Genomic DNA, 17,554 nt, shown 5'->3' on the forward strand with positions numbered 1-17,554 from the left:
GGTATGCATTTTTTACATCGAGGTCTCCTGAACTTCATGATCGATGGTTGTCACAGTAAATCAATATTGACTTACACCTCAAACAAGAAAAGAAAGAACCGGGCAGATCACATAGGGTGAAATAGTTTGCAATCGCTTCCAGAATTACTAATATACAATGTTTGAATTCTCGGTTTGATGCTGACCTGAAAAAAACAGCTAAGTCCTTTCTGGGCGTTTAATACAATACACCAGTGCGACAGTCCATGCCAATTTTTGTCTATAGTCCGGGAGTGAGAGACCCCTGTTCCTGTAGACTCATTTTGTTGGCCGTGATAATCATCACGGCGTGTATGCTGCATCAGCCGAAAAGGGAAAAAATGTGGCTGTGGAAGTATATAGTGTGACCGGGTCGGTAAGACCTGATAAACAGACGCCCCCTTTGAAAAGCATGATACATCTTTTTTCTCTAGCCTCTAGAGAGACATGCAATTATCAATCTGCTGTTGACGCCTTTTCCTTATTTCGTAACCCTTCTATCACTTCTATTTGTGGTGATAGATCGACCCTATCGTTGTTGGTAAGGATTGTTGTCCTGTGACCTGGGTGGGCCGAATTGACTTGCTGGCTGAGGCGTACTGTGCAATGAATGCGGTTTGCTTTGGGCAGGCGGAGGGGGAGGATATGTGGTAGCAAAGCTAGATTGGTAGGCATAAGGGCTGTTTCCGCCAGTCTCAGCCTCTTCATCAAATCCAGGCTGTGTTACCTGTATGCCGGGCGCGTCACCTCCGTAACCATGGTTGGGTAGTGTATCTCCCGCCTTACGGCGCCCACTACGCTGGCTTTCACGCTTGGTGAGGGAGCGGCGCAGGTCGTCAATTTCGTTAGAGCGGACTCTATCCATAGATGGACTCCGTGGGCTCAGCGTATCTTCGCGTTGAGCAAGCCAATCATCTTCAGCCGCCAAAGCAGTGTTCAGGTTGGTGAGGTTCTGGGCCGCATTCATTTCAGGAGAACCGGCGATACCTCCGACTTTGCTGGCATTGGAGAAAGTACGTTCAAGCTGAGGAGGGACCAAACGTGCCTCTTCTTTGGCTTTGGCAGACTTCTTCCGCGCCTCGGCAGCCTCGGCATCGGAGACGGCCACAGAGTACGTTGGGTTTTCAGGAGCGCCCAGAGCGTCACCTCCACCTCCGGGTCCATAAATTGGCACCCGCTTCAACGCCAAAGTGAGGGCACAAATAAACTTGGACCGGCGCGTGGCTCGTACCGCTTCGTTGTGCCAGTTGGACTTGTGCTTGATAGCAATCTTGAGGTTCAGCTTGTCACAGTCGCCGACACCGCCAATGCCAACCGCGAAATCGGGCTGGAAGTCGCGGGAGTTGTCCGGATGGCGCACAAAATTCTCGATCTCGGCTCGGAGAAGCTCGATATCGTCGAAAGTGGTATCAAAAGACACATTGACGTCGATGACCTCCTTCATAGCCTTGCTGCGAGTGACGTTCTCGATCCACATATTGTTCAGGACAATGTTGGGCACCTGGACAGTCTGCATCTTGTCGATCCTATAAAAGATGGTGTACAGAAGCGAGATTCTCTCGACCACGAGCTGTTCCTTCTCTGGGCCAGTGATGTCAACGCGATCACCCACGTCGTATGGGTGCTTGACGAACAAGAAGATGCAGGAGCCGAGAAATTCCTGGGTTGTAACCGCAAAAACGAAGGAAAGTGAAAGAAGCGCAGTTCCGGCAGTAGCCAAAGTGGTGATGAATGAGCTCTGGAAGAATGCGAGGAAAATGAAGACGACGATCAGAAGAACGACGAAAAGGAGGATATTATCAAACACGGCCAGAGCCTGGCTGATATCCTTCATGCTGTTCGTGATCGCTTTTCTTTCCTTGCCAATCTCAACCACCTTGCGGATCATCTCGTCAAGACTGATATCACCGTTTCCGTCACCATCAATGGCTGAAAAAGCTTCCTCAGCTTCTTCTTGGTAGTTGAGTCCTAGGACTTCAACGATGTCCTCAACGAAGAGAGCATCCTTGCCTTCGCAGACAAAGGACATCCAAATACGCTTGGCCATTGCCTCCGAGGTGCGAGCCTTCTCAAGGGCCTCTACAACGATCGAATGCGCAGAGTTGGGATTGAAGACTTGACGTCCAGTAATCTCGGATGCAAGGTTTCCAAAAACGGATGTAACCTTGTCGCCAATTCGACCGACATTGCCGATGAGCCTCATCGGAGTTGCTGCGCCGTGTCTGCGTTTGCCCTTCTTGCCGCCCAACATCATCTCGATACTATCGTTGATGATATAGTCTTCTTCCGCAAACTCGGGGCAGTACATGGGGAACAGCGTGCGAGAAGCATCGTATAGGAGACCAAGCAAGAAGACCTCTCGCTTAGAATCCTTGATGCGATTGGCGAACGATCTCTGATGGTAGGTGATACTGATCAGTTGCACAATCGTCTTCTCGCCGAGGAAGACAGCCGTGGAGACGAACAAAGCACCCAGTATAGTCTTGAGGGTGGAAACCCAGCCGACGGGATCAAAGTCCCCAGGGATGAGGTTCTTGAAGATCAGCCACGACGCCAGTGCCCAAAAGAAGAGAGAGAGGGGAATTTCCAAGGCCCTGATGACGGTGGCATATTTTCGAGTACCAGCGCTGACGACGCCGCAGAAGAACATAAAGATTGGAGGAAGGAGGTGAACAACGACCTTGGCTCCCCACAAGGTCAACCAAGCCAGCTCGATCCAGAGAAACAGCTTCCACATGGGCGGTCCCGGAACGATTTCCTTGCCATCTTTGCCGCGGGTAGCCTGACCGACAGGTGTGTCCAGATTATCGGTCACAGCGATGACGATGAGGGGAACAGCAAGAATGATGCCGACGGGAACAATGTAGACCAGATATCGAGTAACGACAGAGAAGCCAATAATCTTGTTGTATATTCTACCCATAGCATTGACCGAGATGTCGTTAGAGCCGAGGGTGTCGCTTCGAGACGGGCCGGCGGGCTGCGCTCGACGGCGCCCTCGGTGGAAGAAGCTTTGCTTCTCATTGCTGGTTGTGGGCTGTGCCGACTCCATGTTGGGCAGTCCTTGGCTTGGTTTGCGAGCTCCTGTGGAACTGGCAGTGCTCCGTACAGGAGCCAGCGGGATTCCGTGTTCGTCGCCCGTCATGTTCTCTTGACTTGAATGTGATGTGCCCAACTGGACGAATCCTCTTCTTGGCGGTGACCTGGGGGACCGAATCGACATCGGAAGGTGGGTGTTTCAGACAGCCACTGGGGGTGCAGCTGGAGACCTCAGGTATCGGACGACGGAGGACAAGGGCTGTATACAGTAGTATGACTGACTTTGCCTGGATGTTGGCAGATCTAGGTGTCGCAGGATTAGGACATAGGGAGGGATGTGTGGTGTTTTAGGAAATGAAACGAAGGTTGGAGTAGTGCTTCGCCTTTGGGATGGCACCAGGCGATCGGTTCGGCTGACAGTCAAAACGAGAGTTGAAAGAAACGAGAGAGGATGGAGAAGAAAGGATCCTTGGACTTTTGAGCAAACGAGTGGCAGCGACCAAGGGAAGGGAAGACAGCCTGACCAAACTAGAGAAAATCGCTTTCAACGAGTGTGAAGACGAAGCGGTTGACGGAAAAGGAAGCCTGAGTGGGGAGAAACAACATGAACGATATGAACTGGAGGCGGATGATGTAGGTGTGTGGACTCTCCGGCCAGCCTAGTCTTTAAGCTGCGCCTTCGCGTTCGACTCTTTCTCCCCTTGGCTTTCAGCCCTTGCCTGCCCCTGGCCAGGTACTTAGTCGCGCATGTATTCATTTTCGGCGCATATTGGGGCGCCTAGAAGACGTTGGAAAGAACCGGCCCCAGCCGACCAATGTTTGCTACAGTAAGTGCGGCTAACACGGCATTGGTTCTACTACAAGTGCTTTCTTCGACACTGGCTCTCGCCTGCGCCGTCAAATCGTCTGTTCGCAAAGCATCCAGTGTCCTCCTCTTGAGCCTCGAGTGTCCGCGTGGGGAGCTGCGTCAGAATATTTTTAGAGTTGGCCCCGAGTCCTCGGTACAGTTCAGGGCCATCCAATTTTCTGGCCCATTGTCCAATTCAGCTTGCCCATCTGCCCACCCACCAGGAGCCCCGCCATCCCGATCCCTGCAGCGCATCGGTTTCATCATTCTGCGTTCGTCCCTCTGACTGGTCCGTCAGCAGCCATTGCCCCTGCATCGTCCGTCGGGCCAAGCTTTTTTTTCGCAGCCAGTCGCCCAGTGTCTTTTCAGCCAAAGGCAAAAAGAAAAGGAAAAGAATCATGTTACATCCCCCCCCCATCCCCTGAATATGTAACTGGCTACCCATGTTGGTTCTGCGAGCGGCCAATTCTTTGTGAGTTTGTCAGATCATATGCGCAACATCTAGCAACCAATCTGGAATTCTCGTGTCGGAAAGAAAGGATGAATAACCTGCTGCATGCTCCTCTGGGTTTACCAAGCCAGCCGGTCATATTGTTTGGTACATGTTGGTATCAGGAAAATTGTGTCGTTGAGGCTTAGCTCGTGAAGGAACTTCCCGGAGTTGCACTCGAGACTAATTAGTGCTCGAGTTGGACCCCTGGATCGGTAAACACGAGCGCTTCCCCTGCTAGAGGCTAGGTAGTAAGGGCAGTTGCCTGCAACTGACAGGTGTCAATGAGGACATGCTATTATGCGAAGAAAAGAAAAAAGCCGGGCCTGGTAGGGGGCCGCGTCATGTTTATCAACAACATTCACTTCTTCCAGGTCTCTAACGTGTACGCACTTTACTTTGCTTTTGCCAATACTTGCAAATTCCCTGGAAATCTCTGGTAGATCTAGCTCAGTCACCAACATAATATGTGGGCAGTGGTTGTTGATAGAGAAACCCACCCTGACGCTAGGCATGGTAGAGGACCAAGTTGTGTCCTCTGGAGTGCTGGGAGGCTGCCTATCATTTGCTCTTCGTGGTAAAGTTCTGCGGTAGCCGAAGCCGAGAGCTGAACCTTAGCCACCTCGTTTGCGGACGATCAATCTGAGATCGTCAGATACCGACCAAGGATTTCGACCCTTTGCACAGGCAACCTAGGGGCAACCTCGGCACCACTCCATCAGCAAAATTTCCCCGCCGCGGGATGGATATGATATACGCACGACTGGATACAATACATCGAGATAGTATCGAGTCGTGATTTGATATGGGTTCGAGCTCAGATCATTCATTTAGGTAATTCGGTAACGAACGTGCCCTGTGCCCCGAATAACCCACCTCCCACATCAACCTCTCGTGACCGATGATGTTACCGCCGAGCCCACTCCCGCAAATTCCGCGATCCGGCTTCAGCACTATCGATTTTAGCAGCCCCCCCCAAAATGGGCCTCCTCCCACAGACACCGCAAGGGCCGCAGAAACCGTGATTTGCTTTGACGGCCTGGCGCCTCTGACGTAGTTGCGCACCGCCGATCGTCATGGCAAGGCGAGTTGAATGCCAAAATCAATATAGTCGGGGGCTCTTTTGTGCCAGGGAGTGGGCGAGAATGGATCCCCCTTTTCTTTAGTCCTTACATACGTGTACATACGTGTGTTCAAATGCAGTACACGACAAGAGTCAGTCAGTCAGCCAATTATGGGAATAAATATGAATTGGAATAGGGCTAGGTAGGAATAGACGAGATTGACGTGAAACGTTCGGTCGGCGTACTGTAAAGTACTGTGGCCTGAAAATCAGGAACAGAGGTAAGTCGGGCAGCTGCCAGCTGAAAGTCGAGTTGAAGCTCCCGTTCTTCGATATGGTTGGTCCTAACCAGCAAATTGGGCAAAAAAGCCCCCTTTGAGAAATCCAGGGTTCATTATTCAACGTTTGGTCTGGCCTCCTGCCCCCGCGTTGGGCTAAAGAAGTAAGGAACAAGTAGCCTCGCAAGCCTGACATCCGATTGCTATCCCCTCGCGGCCCGGCTACGTGGACAAAATAAGCGTCATCTTAAGATAGTTGAAACGAAACGACAGCATGCAGGTGCTCACTTCCCCTAATCAGTTTTAAATAATATACCTGACCGGAGCAGACTGGCTACTGTGTACTGCATGTAAGTGTTGCACTAACCCAGGTCGGATGGTACACGGCGGTATAACTGTACTTGCTGGGTCCTTGGACCTGGGCTCCTCGTGGCTGAGAATGGTAGGCGTCTGCTTGCCTCACATCTGCAGGGAGAAAGGGCTTATCGCAAGTTGCCTGCCGAAACATCACTCAAAATCACGTCATCGGGTCTTATAGCGCTTCTTGCTGAGCGAATATCACGTGCCAGACTGGCTTAAGGCAGCACATGTATCGTTGGTCAAGCCAATGCGTTCAACCAGTATATGGGTGTTTGCTAGTGTTGGATCTTATGCAGCACCTTTAGTCAACTACCTATTTCCTGGGCGGACCTAACGCATATCCCATGATTGAGAATGCTGCTTCTGCTCTGAGCCAGCCGGCTTCCAGGTCGTGCTAATGGTCAGGCCTCGGGGCATGTCCGCCGGCGGCGCGAACGTGACCTCGCCCTCCAGCATCTCGCCCTTCTTGTACGCGGTAGGCTCGTCCTTCTTGGGCTTGCAGACCAGGAGGCCTTGCTTCCAGTGCGTCTCCGTGCCGAAGGGGCCCGTGGTGAACGCTACGCGCTCCTTCTCCGACGTCGGGGCCTTGGCCCAGTCGTCCGCGACCGAGTCCGCGTTGACGGTCTCGTTGTCCTTGCGCGAGGGGGCGAAGAAGTTGTCGAACCAGATCAAGAAGCCGTCGAGGGCGTCAATGTCCTCGGTGATCTCCATCCGGAACTTGGCCGTGAAGGTCAGGTCCTTCTCGGCCAGCGTGTAGAGGTCGAGCATCTTGAAGCCGGCGGGCTTGCCGCAGAGTGCCGACGAGGGCCAGTGCAGGACCCGCACGTCATCCCAGATGCCCGCCTGCATAGCGCGCATGTCGAAGCCGTACACGTCGCGCCAGAAGTTGTAGTTGTCTTGGATCCACTCGCTGTCCGCGACGGGCGCGATCCACATGTTGCACGACCCGGGTACGAGCAGGCCGTCCGGCGCCAGGTAACGGTCGCGCGCCCACAGGACCGAGTTCATCATGGCCTCGTACAAAAGGCAGTATCCCATCCACTCGCTAACGATAATATCGACAGACTGTACGGGCAAAGTAACTTCCTCAATGCGACCCTTGATAAGAGTGATGGTTGAGGAGAGACCGGCATGAATAACGTTCTCTCGCGCCTTGTCGATGATGTCCGAGGCATCAACAGCCAAAACCCGAGCGGCTCCTGCCTTGGCGGCGAACATGGACAGAATGCCCGTACCGCATCCGATATCTAGTACCGTCTTACCGGCGAAGATGTGCTTGTTGTTGTAGATAAAATCACGGTACGACTCAGTGCGGACTGTATCCTTCAGCATGGTCTCGTGGATGTCTGGTTGAACCCTGTCAGTAATTTTAACTCAACGAGGGCGTGGAGAAACCACCAACCGTTTGTAGCATACGACTCCCAGTAGTACTTGCTAGCATCCTCCGGCTTCTTCTTGCCGGCCGCCACGGTCAAGGCCTTGTCCTTGGACGCGGCCGCCTCGGCCTCGGCCGCATCGCCCCAGCGCTGGTCCAGCGTTTCCGAGACAGTGGCGCGGTAGCTCTCGAACTGCGCCGTGATGCGGCTGATTTCTTCCTGCAGATCAGCGTTGCGCTTCATCAAATCGTCCACGGCAGACGACTTGGCACCCGAAGCCGGGGCTTGCTCCGGCTCGAGCTCGGGCAGGTCAAACAGTCCGATGATGACGGCGTCATCCTCCAGGACAGGCTTCAGATACTGATCATCTTGGATCAGCTCCTTGGTAATGTCTTGCTCCGACACAGGCAGACCTTCATGAACTCTTTGGCGGACTGATACATGTGATTAGTCATGGTTGTAAGGAACAAACTTGGACACTTGCAATGACTACCATAAGTAGCAAGCGGGTTTCCAAGATGAGGGAGAAAAGACGACATACTATAGTTGACCAACTTGACGCAGCCGTGGAAATCAAGTCGAAGCTTCTGTCGAAGTGCCAAGAAGTCGAAGCTGTGCGCCTCCTTGCAGTGGGCAAGCATTGCTACAACGTCGGGAAAGACGCGGTCGTCTAGGAGGGAGATAACCTCTTGGGTCTCTTCATCTTCCTCAACATCGTTCCAGCCCTCTTCATCCTCCCTAGAATCAAACGACTCCGAGTCGCTGACGGGATCTTCTGCTCTGCTAGGACGGCTCATGATGAAATATGCGTTTGTTGGGTTGGGTGCCGAATTACTCGAATTGTGTATTGACAGTTAACAACAACAAACAAACAAACAAGTAGTGTCGAGTGTATGTATGTGTATAACGGAGCCCGATCTAAGCAAGCGGATTGGGCCAATTCGATAAAATTCCTTTGATCACAAAAAAGCCCCAAAATTTCCAAGGTTGTGGTTGTCAAAAGCCGTTGCAGCCCCAGCCAATAGCGAGTCAAGGTCGGTTACTAGTGCTTGCTGCTGGTCTTGTGGAATCGACCGACCCTCCGTCTGCTCAACAACTATCTTTAATACCTGCTGCTTGGTAGAGCTTGGCTTCGGAATACTTCCATGTGCACTCATAAATCAACTTGGTCGATGATCCGTCGCTGGGTCTCACGGTATTGGAACAGTTGTCTAGTACCTACATCTCCCGGGTCAACATTCGAGTTTGTTTGCCATCATTGAGGGGTAAGTAAATCTGGACAACTGTAAATACTTGGGTAGGTATCGACCAGCATAAGACGGATTGAGTAATGTAGCCGACGAAGTTGACCCCCCTCTTATGTACCAAGCATCCTCGAGGCCATTGATGTTTGTAAGAAGAGCAGCGATGCATAGCAACAACTTTTTGTGGATTGAACTTAAGCGTATCGACGATGGCTTGGCTTGCAAAGACCACAGGAAGCATATGCTTGGTTTCCGGATGTATTTCCTCTAATCCACTTCATTGTCATCATCTTCCTCATCCTCGTCCTCATCCTCGTCGTCGTCGCCTTCTCCATCTGACACGGTCTCTCCAAGCCCCTTGAGCCGTTTCTACAAACATCATGTTAGCAAACACAACGAGGGACATCACGACGGTGGTAAGCATACCTTGTATTTCTCAACCTTTTCTTCTAGGTCGCCAAACACCATGAGAAGGTCATCGAGTTCCGTCTGGACGGCGTCCTTCTCCTCATCCTTTGCCTTCAACTGTGCTTGGGCCTGAAGAGGTAATGTTAGCATCCCGAGGGACGGCAGTAGAGTATATCCAACAACTTGCCTTCTTGGTGTTATCATCCCCCTGTGCAATTCGCTTCTCGAGATCTGTGACCTGTTTCTCAAGCTCGGTAACCCTATCCTCCGCTGCCTTTGCCTTGGCCGCGGCCGCAGTAGCGCGCGCAGTTTCGGCATCGAGCTTCGAAGTGTATGCTTCTTGCGCCGCCTTGAGAGTTGCGGCATGCTCTTCTTGGGCGGAGCGAAGCTCGTCGGCTTTTGCCTTGTTTGCCTAGTACAATCAGTAAGATGGACCAACATGGCTTCGACGGCTGCTTTACCTTCATCAGGTCAGTCTCGAAACGGCTGATGGTAGCACGGAGATCCGCCATATCCGCTTCTGCACGCCTTTGCGCACGTGTCGTCTGTGCCTCGGCTGCCTTTTTTACTTCTGCGACCTCGGTCTCAGCCTTCTTCTTGGCCTCAGCTAGTTCCGCTTCCGACTTCTTCTTCGCATCGGCCAGTTCGGTTTCTGCGCGTCTTTGCGCACGAGAGGTTGCTGCCTCAGCTGTCTTCTTGACATACTCGAGTTGACGCTGAAGCTCTTCTTCCTTGGCACGGTGTTCCTCGTAGATCTTGTCGGCAGCGTTTTTGGCTTCTCGGCGCGCCGCTTCTAGCTGCCGCTGGTAAATGTCCTCTTGGGACTTCAGTTGTGCTGTAATTCGTCTAGGTACTGTTAGAAGCTACTCATGTAGTTGAAAGGAATGGAGCTGATCACTTACTGAATTTCTTCTTCGTGGCCTCGTTGAAGTGCTTCGTTGATCTCCTTGATCCTTGCAAGTTCGGATGCGGATGATTCTTTCGAGCGCCTATGGTCGGCCTGCTCCTGTCCTAGGCGCTGGTCGGAAGATGTCACGTCGACCAGAGCCGACTGTAGAGCACGTTCCTTCTCCTCGAGTTGTGCGCGGAGAGAGTCCACCAACTCGCGTGAGATACCTTTTTGCACTCCATTGGTCACCACGGAAATTTCCATACCAGGCTCCCGATCTATCCCACGAAGGATTCGACTGTAGTTGTCTTTGAAGAAGTCGACAAAGGTAGCGTCAAAATAGACTTCCGGGAGGTTCCCGGAATTATCAAGCTTCTGAGGCATAACTTCAAAGTCTCGGATGAAAGGATGGCTTCGAAGCTTAGTCAAGACATCAATATACTTTTCTCGTGTCATCCGTTGAAGTAATACATCGTGGAGAGTAGACCTGGGTATAGGCGAATCCTTGGTCGAAAACTCATAGCAAACGCCCAGGAGCATTGCGCAAAGACCCTGCACAAGACTGCCATTGGGGGCCTGGTGTACTGCCTGAGCGATACTCTGGATATTGCTGCCTTCGCCGAGGAAATCATTCACACCCTCGAGATCTTCAAACAGCCAACCTAAGAGCAACATGAGATATCCAACGGTTATACGTTCATCCACTGTACGCTCCGAGTTTGGACGGGCAAGCCCACTGATTAGATGGGCCGTAATGGTCTGAATGCTCGTGACCACCTCCTCGCCACTTTCAGCATCGCCCTCGGTAACCGACATGGCCAGGGCCTTGGCCTCCGCGTTGTCGTAAATCAGATGCATCAAGATGACGGAAGCAAACCAATGCCGATATGGGTCACTTGAAGTGACTTGGCTCGACGGCTGCAACAGGGTTGACAAGACATTGGCGGTCTCATCTCTCCCGGACGTGTGGCCATCGATTGCTCGCCGTAAAAAGTGACGTCTGATCTCAGGATGGTGGAAGAAGTAGGCCTTGATGCATTGGCATGCCGCCAGTCGCAAGTCGAAAGCTTGAAGAGCCGTGATACTGAGTGTGAGGTCTAAGAGGCCGTCTATCACATACACAACTACAGGTCCGTTGACGTTGCCGTTCTGGCCGTTCAATGGCATAGCGTCCTCTAAAACAGAAGGCACTTGGAGCTGCGCAAAACTCTCTTGCAACTTGGGGTTCGCCTTGATAATGTCGGCACAGGTGGAAAGGGCCTACAAGCATCTACGATTAATCAAAGGAACAATCAGGGACTTGGGCAGAATATTCTCACCTCCGCTCTAATAAGGAACTCTGTGGTCTGAGTAAAAGCTAGTTGCAGAGCATGATATAGTACACCGTGTTGCCAGAAGGCGTTTTGGTTTTGAAGTGTTCCCACAGCCCCCTGCACAAGGAAAAGGCGTATGACAGCGAGCAAAGCGTAGATATTTCTGTTTCCCTGTTGCTGAGCCCATGTCGCCATTTCCTCCGCTCCTTTTGGTGGCCGGTAGCTGCTCTCTAGGAGTCTGGAGAGTTGCAGGACGCATCCTGTCTCCCGGAAGGCGGACTGATTGGACGCATTGAGGCGCAACAGGTTTGCCAGAAGGATGAGGCAGTCTTCCACGACACGGTCACCTTCAACCAGCCCTCCTTCTGCCGCGATGATGGCAAAGATCCGCTCGAACGCATTCTCGAAGGCCACAAGCTTTTGTATGTCGGGATTCGCGGGAGTCAGGTACGTGAGTAGCGAAATGGCTTCGTTGCGAACGGCTTCGCGTCGTTCATCCAAAACGGCCACCAGTCTCGATATGCCCAATGGTGCCGTGAAAACACACTCCTCGGTCCTCTCGGTACGAGCAGATAATATAGCGGACAGCAGTTGCAGCGAATATAGTCGGGAGTAGAAGTCGGACGTCTCGAGAAAGTCGAGCAAAAGGGTGACGTTCTCCTGGCGCTGGGTGAACTCGTCGGCCAGCCAAAGCGCAATCTCCTCGGAAGCTTCTGGGCTGTCCTGATTCGGGTTAAAGAGCATTAAAAGGGTCTCGAGGACCACCTTGACGGTATCGACATCTTCGCCGTCTTTGGATAAGCTTCCTATCAGGCTTCTCAGGGCCCCTGATGCTACGGAAGCGGGATACTCTTTTGCAAAGCTTCGTAAACCAAGAATGGCGGCACGGCGGTCTTCGAGAAGGGTTGCTGAGCTGAGGCGGCCGCTGAGGACGGTGATGGTTTCGCCGACCGACTGCTTAGCAGGCGCGGTCGCGATGGAGGAGAACATGGTTTAGAACAAACCACTGGACATGTGCTCTTCTATACGTCAATGCCATGAGGCAAGTGATTACCTACCGCTGTGCATGTCTCGGCTTAGATCAGGGGTGGGAATGGTGAAGCCGGGGAAAGCTGGGGAAAGCTGCTTGGTAGCCTCTTCTTGTCTTATAGGTAACAATTTCTCGAGGACTATACTATGCCCGGTCGGTATTAAAAGGAGAAGAGGTTCAGCTGCGTGCATACGTACCTATGTTGAGTACTTAATGCATCGTGGCAGTCGCATATCAATTGGAACAATGTAAGGTTAGGTGCGAGACCGACTAGCACATTGTACATTCAATGTTCAACTGGTGACCTGCGAAGCTAATGTACCGAACTTCAGTACATCCAGCGCCTAATGTATGAGCTGGCCAGAAGACGATTGGGACTATGCGGCAGCTGACGGCGCTAATTGGGCAGGTTGGCTGCTCTCACAGCTCCACGTACCCACTGTACCAATGTACCTAACTCCTATCAATTATCGATAAGAATTTACGATGGATCAATCGGTCGCGTTGCGCGCAATCCGGATGGATGTGTCTAGCTTTTAGAAACAGCCTGAGCCTCTCTCATCCAAGAACATACTTTTAGGTGGACAATACCATAGTGTTTTTGTTTCTTTCTATATCGCCGCACCCCTTTGCGGTCTTTATTCGGCGACCTGTTGTCCCTTTATTCGAGTAATTGGTACCGACCATCGAGTGCGCCAACTTTGTTCAAGCCCCATGCGCCGGCCGAACACGAGGCTCCCGAAAGCTGACACTTACGACAGTGTCTGCGATCACCACGTCGCAATCGCACCACGTTGATTTCAGCGGCCCAGTCGCAGCTTGATTACGTGCCACATAGATCGAATCCGTTCTCGAATCGGTTCTTGCATCACCACTAGATCTCTTCTAGACTCCCCAGCTTTCCCATCTCGTTCGAAGCCCATCTAGGCATCCAACTCGACTTTCGCCATCATGGGTATTCCAGCAGCTTTCCGTTGGCTTTCCAACAAATACCCCAAGATCATCTCGCCAGTGATCGAGGACAAACCCATTGTCATGGAAGATGGAACAGTCATCCCCGTGGACACCACCAGACCCAATCCGAACGGCGAGGAATTCGACAATCTCTACCTGGATATGAACGGTATTGTGCACCCTTGCTCGCACCCTGAGGATAGACCGGCGCCCGAGGACGAAGAGGAGATGATGCTGGAAATCTTCAAGTACACCGATCGTGTCGTAAACATGGTTCGCCCCAAAAAGCTATTGATGATTGCTATTGGTATGTTCTGGTTCTGTCGCAACAAACCGCGAGTTTACGTACTGACCTGTAGATAGACGGCGTCGCGCCTCGTGCCAAGATGAACCAGCAGCGCTCCCGCCGTTTCCGTTCTGCGCAAGAGGCCCAGGAGAAGGCAGCCGATAAGGAAGAACACTACAAAATGCTGAAAAAGCAGAACGGTGGTGTGTTGCCCCCGGAGACGCTCGAGGCCATGGCCAAGAAGGCTTTCGACTCCAACAGCATCACTCCGGGAACCCCGTTTATGGATATCCTGGCAGGCAGTTTGAGATACTGGTGTGCTTACAAGCTGAACACCGATCCTGGATGGGCAAATATGAAGGTCATCATTTCTGACGCTTCTATCCCCGGCGAGGGAGAGCACAAGATCATGAACTTTGTCCGTTCGCAGCGCGCTTCGCCAGAACATGACCCCAACACGCGGCATGTGATTTACGGGTTGGACGCCGATCTAATCATGTTGGCATTAGCCACGCACGAGCCCCATTTCCGCGTTCTCCGTGAGGATGTCTTCGCCCAGGAGGGTAAGGTTAGGACCTGCAAGATCTGCGGGCAGCCAGGCCACGAAGCGGCGCAGTGTCGTGGTGAAGCGAAGAACAAAGATGATGAGAAGGATAAAGAGATGCCTTTGAAGCCTTTCATCTGGCTGCATGTTCCAGTTCTCCGTGAATACCTTGCCGTGGAGCTCAGCGTCCCGGGATTGCCTTTTCGTTGGGATCTCGAGCGAGCCATCGACGATTGGGTATTCATGTGCTTTTTCGTTGGCAACGATTTCTTGCCCCATCTCCCTGCCCTCGAAATCCGTGAGAACAGTATCGATACTCTGTCCGCCATCTGGAGAGATAATCTCCCCGTAATGGGAGGCTATATGACCAAGGATGGCGACGTCGACCTAGAGAAGGCGCAGTTCATCCTGAACGGCCTGGCCAAACAAGAGGATGCTATTTTCAAGCGCCGAAGAGAAGGGGAGGAAAGGCGAGAGGCCAATGCCAAGAGGCGAAGGCTTAATGATGAAAGGAATGGCCGTTTCAACAACCAGAATCGCAACGGCAACGCGGGGCTTCCTGCCTCACTTTCTAACACTATGACGCATGATATGGTCATCAACCGCAGCGCGGTCCCGGATGCGAATGCGGCGAACAAGAGTGCCGCTGCTGTTCTCAAGAGCCAGATCCAAGGACTTATGCCCAAGGAAGCGGCCCAAAATGGAGCGGACAACCAGGACTCATCATCTGCTTTAGGCAAACGAAAGGCCGAGATGATTGAGAATGACTCAGCGAGCACCCCAGGCAGTGAGGCTCAAGCCGAGACTCCTACCCCTGCGAAGCCAGACCCGTCTGAGGATACCGTCAAGTTGTGGGAAGATGGATATGCCGACAGATACTACGAACAGAAGTTCCATGTTGATCCCAAAGATATCGAGTTCCGGCATAGCGTGGCTCGCGCATACGTCGAAGGACTCGCCTGGGTTTTGAAATACTACTTCCAAGGCTGCGCAAGCTGGGAATGGTACTATCCATACCACTATGCACCATTTGCTCAAGATTTCGTCGACATTGTCAAGACCAAGATTGACTTCAAGAAGGGCAGAACATCGAAGCCCTTCGAGCAGCTGCTCAGTGTGCAACCGGCTGCGTCAAAACATGTGCTTCCGGAAGTCTTCCATGATCTTATGACTGACCCAGAAAGCGACATTATTGACTTTTACCCTGAGGAGTTCGAGATCGATCTGAATGGCAAGAAAATGGCATGGCAAGGCGTTGCGCTGCTACCATTCATCGATATGCCGCGTCTTCTTGCAGCGGCCGAAAAGAAATATCCCTTGTTAAGCCCGGAGGACCGCGCAAGAAATGAGCCGGGAAAGGATGTTCTTTTGCTCTCTGAGGCCAACCAGGAACTATATGACGATGTTATTAGCAATTTCTACTCCAAGAAACAAGGGGCTCCAACATATAAGCTTGACCCGCGAGCCAGCCAGGGTTTGTCGGGCGTCATTGAGAAGATGCCCGAGTATCTCCCGCATTCTGCTCTGGAGTACCCACTGGAACGCAAGGCCTTCCCCGACATTGATGATGATCGATCTTTGACGTTAGTATCATGTATCAACTCCATTATATGACATTCAGCTAACATGTTTTGATAGTGTCTACTACGAAATGCCCAAGAGCAGCCACACCCACAAGTCGATGCTATTACGCGGAGCCCAACTTCCAACCCCTGCGTTGAACAACAGTGATATTGAGGAATTGAAGGGTAAGATGCGGAACTCAGGCCGCAGCCACGGCGGTGCCCCTCTAGGTCGGGGAGGCTACGGCGGCAATAGAGGGCGCATGAACTATGGCCCTGATTCCCGTGGTGGACGGCAAGATAGGCCACGTTATAACAACAACAATGGCCACCATCAACAACATGGGTCAAATCCGTTCCCGGCACCACCGCCGGGCTGGGTCCCACCGCCAGGTTTGATCCCGCCTCCCCGGGACAAGCTGGCTTTGGCGCTGGACTACCGCCTCCGCCGCCGGGTGCGTACGGCGGCAACTACCAGCAGCCGTACCAGCAGCCGTACCAACAGCCTCCAGGTCAGTACGGTTATCAGGGTGGCTACCAAGCACCCCCACCGCCCCCGCAGGGCTATGGCGGATATAACCAGTATGGAAGAGGCGGCGGCGGCGGCCAACGATCATATGATCATGGCCGAGGCCGAGGCGGAGGTGGCGGCTATAGAGGTGGACGGGGCTACAGGGGATGAACTAGCTGAATGGCATCGGGGGTACCTGGAACGGGGGCGGTGCGCAATAGCTGGCAGTAAGACTGCCAGGATATGTAGGATGCAAACAAGTATCTAAACCCACGGGCCATTGACTGTTTGCTCCAAACTGATTGATCCCTGCATAATCTATTCGATCGCCGACCACCTGGTCCAGATGCGATGTTCACCGCCTTTAATGCGATCATGTACCGGAAGCATGCGGTTCCTGAATCCTCCTTGATGTGCGGGAAGCGCCCTTTGCTATTCGGCTCCTGCATCTTTTACAATGTACATGTATACACTGCTCTTCGGATATAAGACACGCCCAAGCTCACTGGCGGTTGCACGCTACACGTAGATGCCGTGTTATATTGGCCGACTACCTACCTAGTAGTACTAGTATTTGTAGCTTGTAGGTAAGACGCAGGCCCCGGAGGCTAGGATAGGCCCCGAAGTACACCAAAATCGGTCCTTGGCCATGTGGGTAGGTAAGCTTATTAGATTCAGTCAGTGCAATGCCCACATGTTCTTGACTGCTGCGAGGCTAGCGGCAGTAAGAACCTTGACGAGCACGCAAGGAATTTGCAGAGCGTAACATCGTGTGCCTTTTTTTCTTCTTCTGTTGTCTCCAACGCATCTGGTAGAATCAAAGGACCCCCGGCAAATGCTCTCTGTAACTCTTGTGTTTCACCCTATTTGAAGTGACACTGAGTGAGAAGCCGCAAGAAAGAAAGGAAAGCAAGGCCGGCGATCATCGAGCAGTATTCTGGCCCAACAAGAAATTAAGTCGGTCAGGCCCTGATGAATTTCCTACAGACCATCTGGCCATACCATCCATGCACCGCGGAATATCGCTGACAGGCTTGGAGGCCTGCCTGCACCCTGGCTCTTAGGCTCCCAAGCTCCCAAGCTCCCAAGCTCCCTACCCAGTAACCCAGGAACCCAGCGCACCGAAACCGCTCGTGCAGGCAGTGCAGGGACTACCTAGGCACCCCGCTGGCCGAAGCACAGAAGTCTAGCGATCGCTGCAACGCTAGCCCGTCAACCCAAGCAGCACGTTTTTTTTGTTTTTGTTTTTTCGCTTCATCTCGCAACAGATACCACTCCGAGAGATAAAGTAGGTTATATGTATGTAATATTAGTGCTGCAACCAGAATGGAGGAGAGGAGGA

The 17,554-nt window shown here is 52.4% G+C and overlaps 4 protein-coding genes across 4 annotated transcripts; 1 reads left to right on the plus strand and 3 right to left on the minus strand.

Annotated features, from left to right (window-relative positions):
• Positions 1–547: 547 nt before the first annotated feature.
• Positions 548–3,163, minus strand: PG986_009272 (uncharacterized protein; the record flags this gene model as incomplete). The annotated part of the gene is made up of 1 exon (XM_066845494.1): positions 548–3,163. The coding sequence occupies one exon, from the start codon at positions 3,161–3,163 to the stop codon at positions 548–550; it is 2,616 nt and encodes an 871-aa protein (XP_066697892.1).
• Positions 3,164–6,425: 3,262 nt separating this feature from the next.
• PG986_009273 (uncharacterized protein) lies at positions 6,426–8,268 on the minus strand (the record flags this gene model as incomplete). Its single annotated transcript, XM_066845495.1, has 3 exons — positions 6,426–7,441; positions 7,498–7,905; positions 8,013–8,268. 3 exons carry the CDS (start codon positions 8,266–8,268, stop codon positions 6,426–6,428), a joined length of 1,680 nt encoding a protein of 559 aa, XP_066697893.1.
• A 714-nt stretch (positions 8,269–8,982) lies between these two features.
• PG986_009274 (intracellular protein transport protein USO1) lies at positions 8,983–12,315 on the minus strand (the record flags this gene model as incomplete). The annotated part of the gene is made up of 6 exons (XM_066845496.1): positions 8,983–9,084; positions 9,142–9,252; positions 9,383–9,526; positions 9,585–9,969; positions 10,026–11,272; positions 11,332–12,315. 6 exons carry the CDS (start codon positions 12,313–12,315, stop codon positions 8,983–8,985), a joined length of 2,973 nt encoding a protein of 990 aa, XP_066697894.1.
• Positions 12,316–13,306: 991 nt separating this feature from the next.
• Positions 13,307–16,383, plus strand: PG986_009275 (5'-3' exoribonuclease 2; the record flags this gene model as incomplete). The annotated part of the gene is made up of 4 exons (XM_066845497.1): positions 13,307–13,616; positions 13,673–15,722; positions 15,778–16,160; positions 16,214–16,383. 4 exons carry the CDS (start codon positions 13,307–13,309, stop codon positions 16,381–16,383), a joined length of 2,913 nt encoding a protein of 970 aa, XP_066697895.1.
• Between the last annotated feature and the right edge of the window lie 1,171 nt (positions 16,384–17,554).

The sequence above is a fragment of the Apiospora aurea genome, assembly GCF_038362705.1.
Source record: "Apiospora aurea strain CBS 24483 chromosome Unknown utg000006l_segment0_segment0, whole genome shotgun sequence".
Taxonomy (NCBI): domain Eukaryota; kingdom Fungi; phylum Ascomycota; class Sordariomycetes; order Amphisphaeriales; family Apiosporaceae; genus Apiospora; species Apiospora aurea.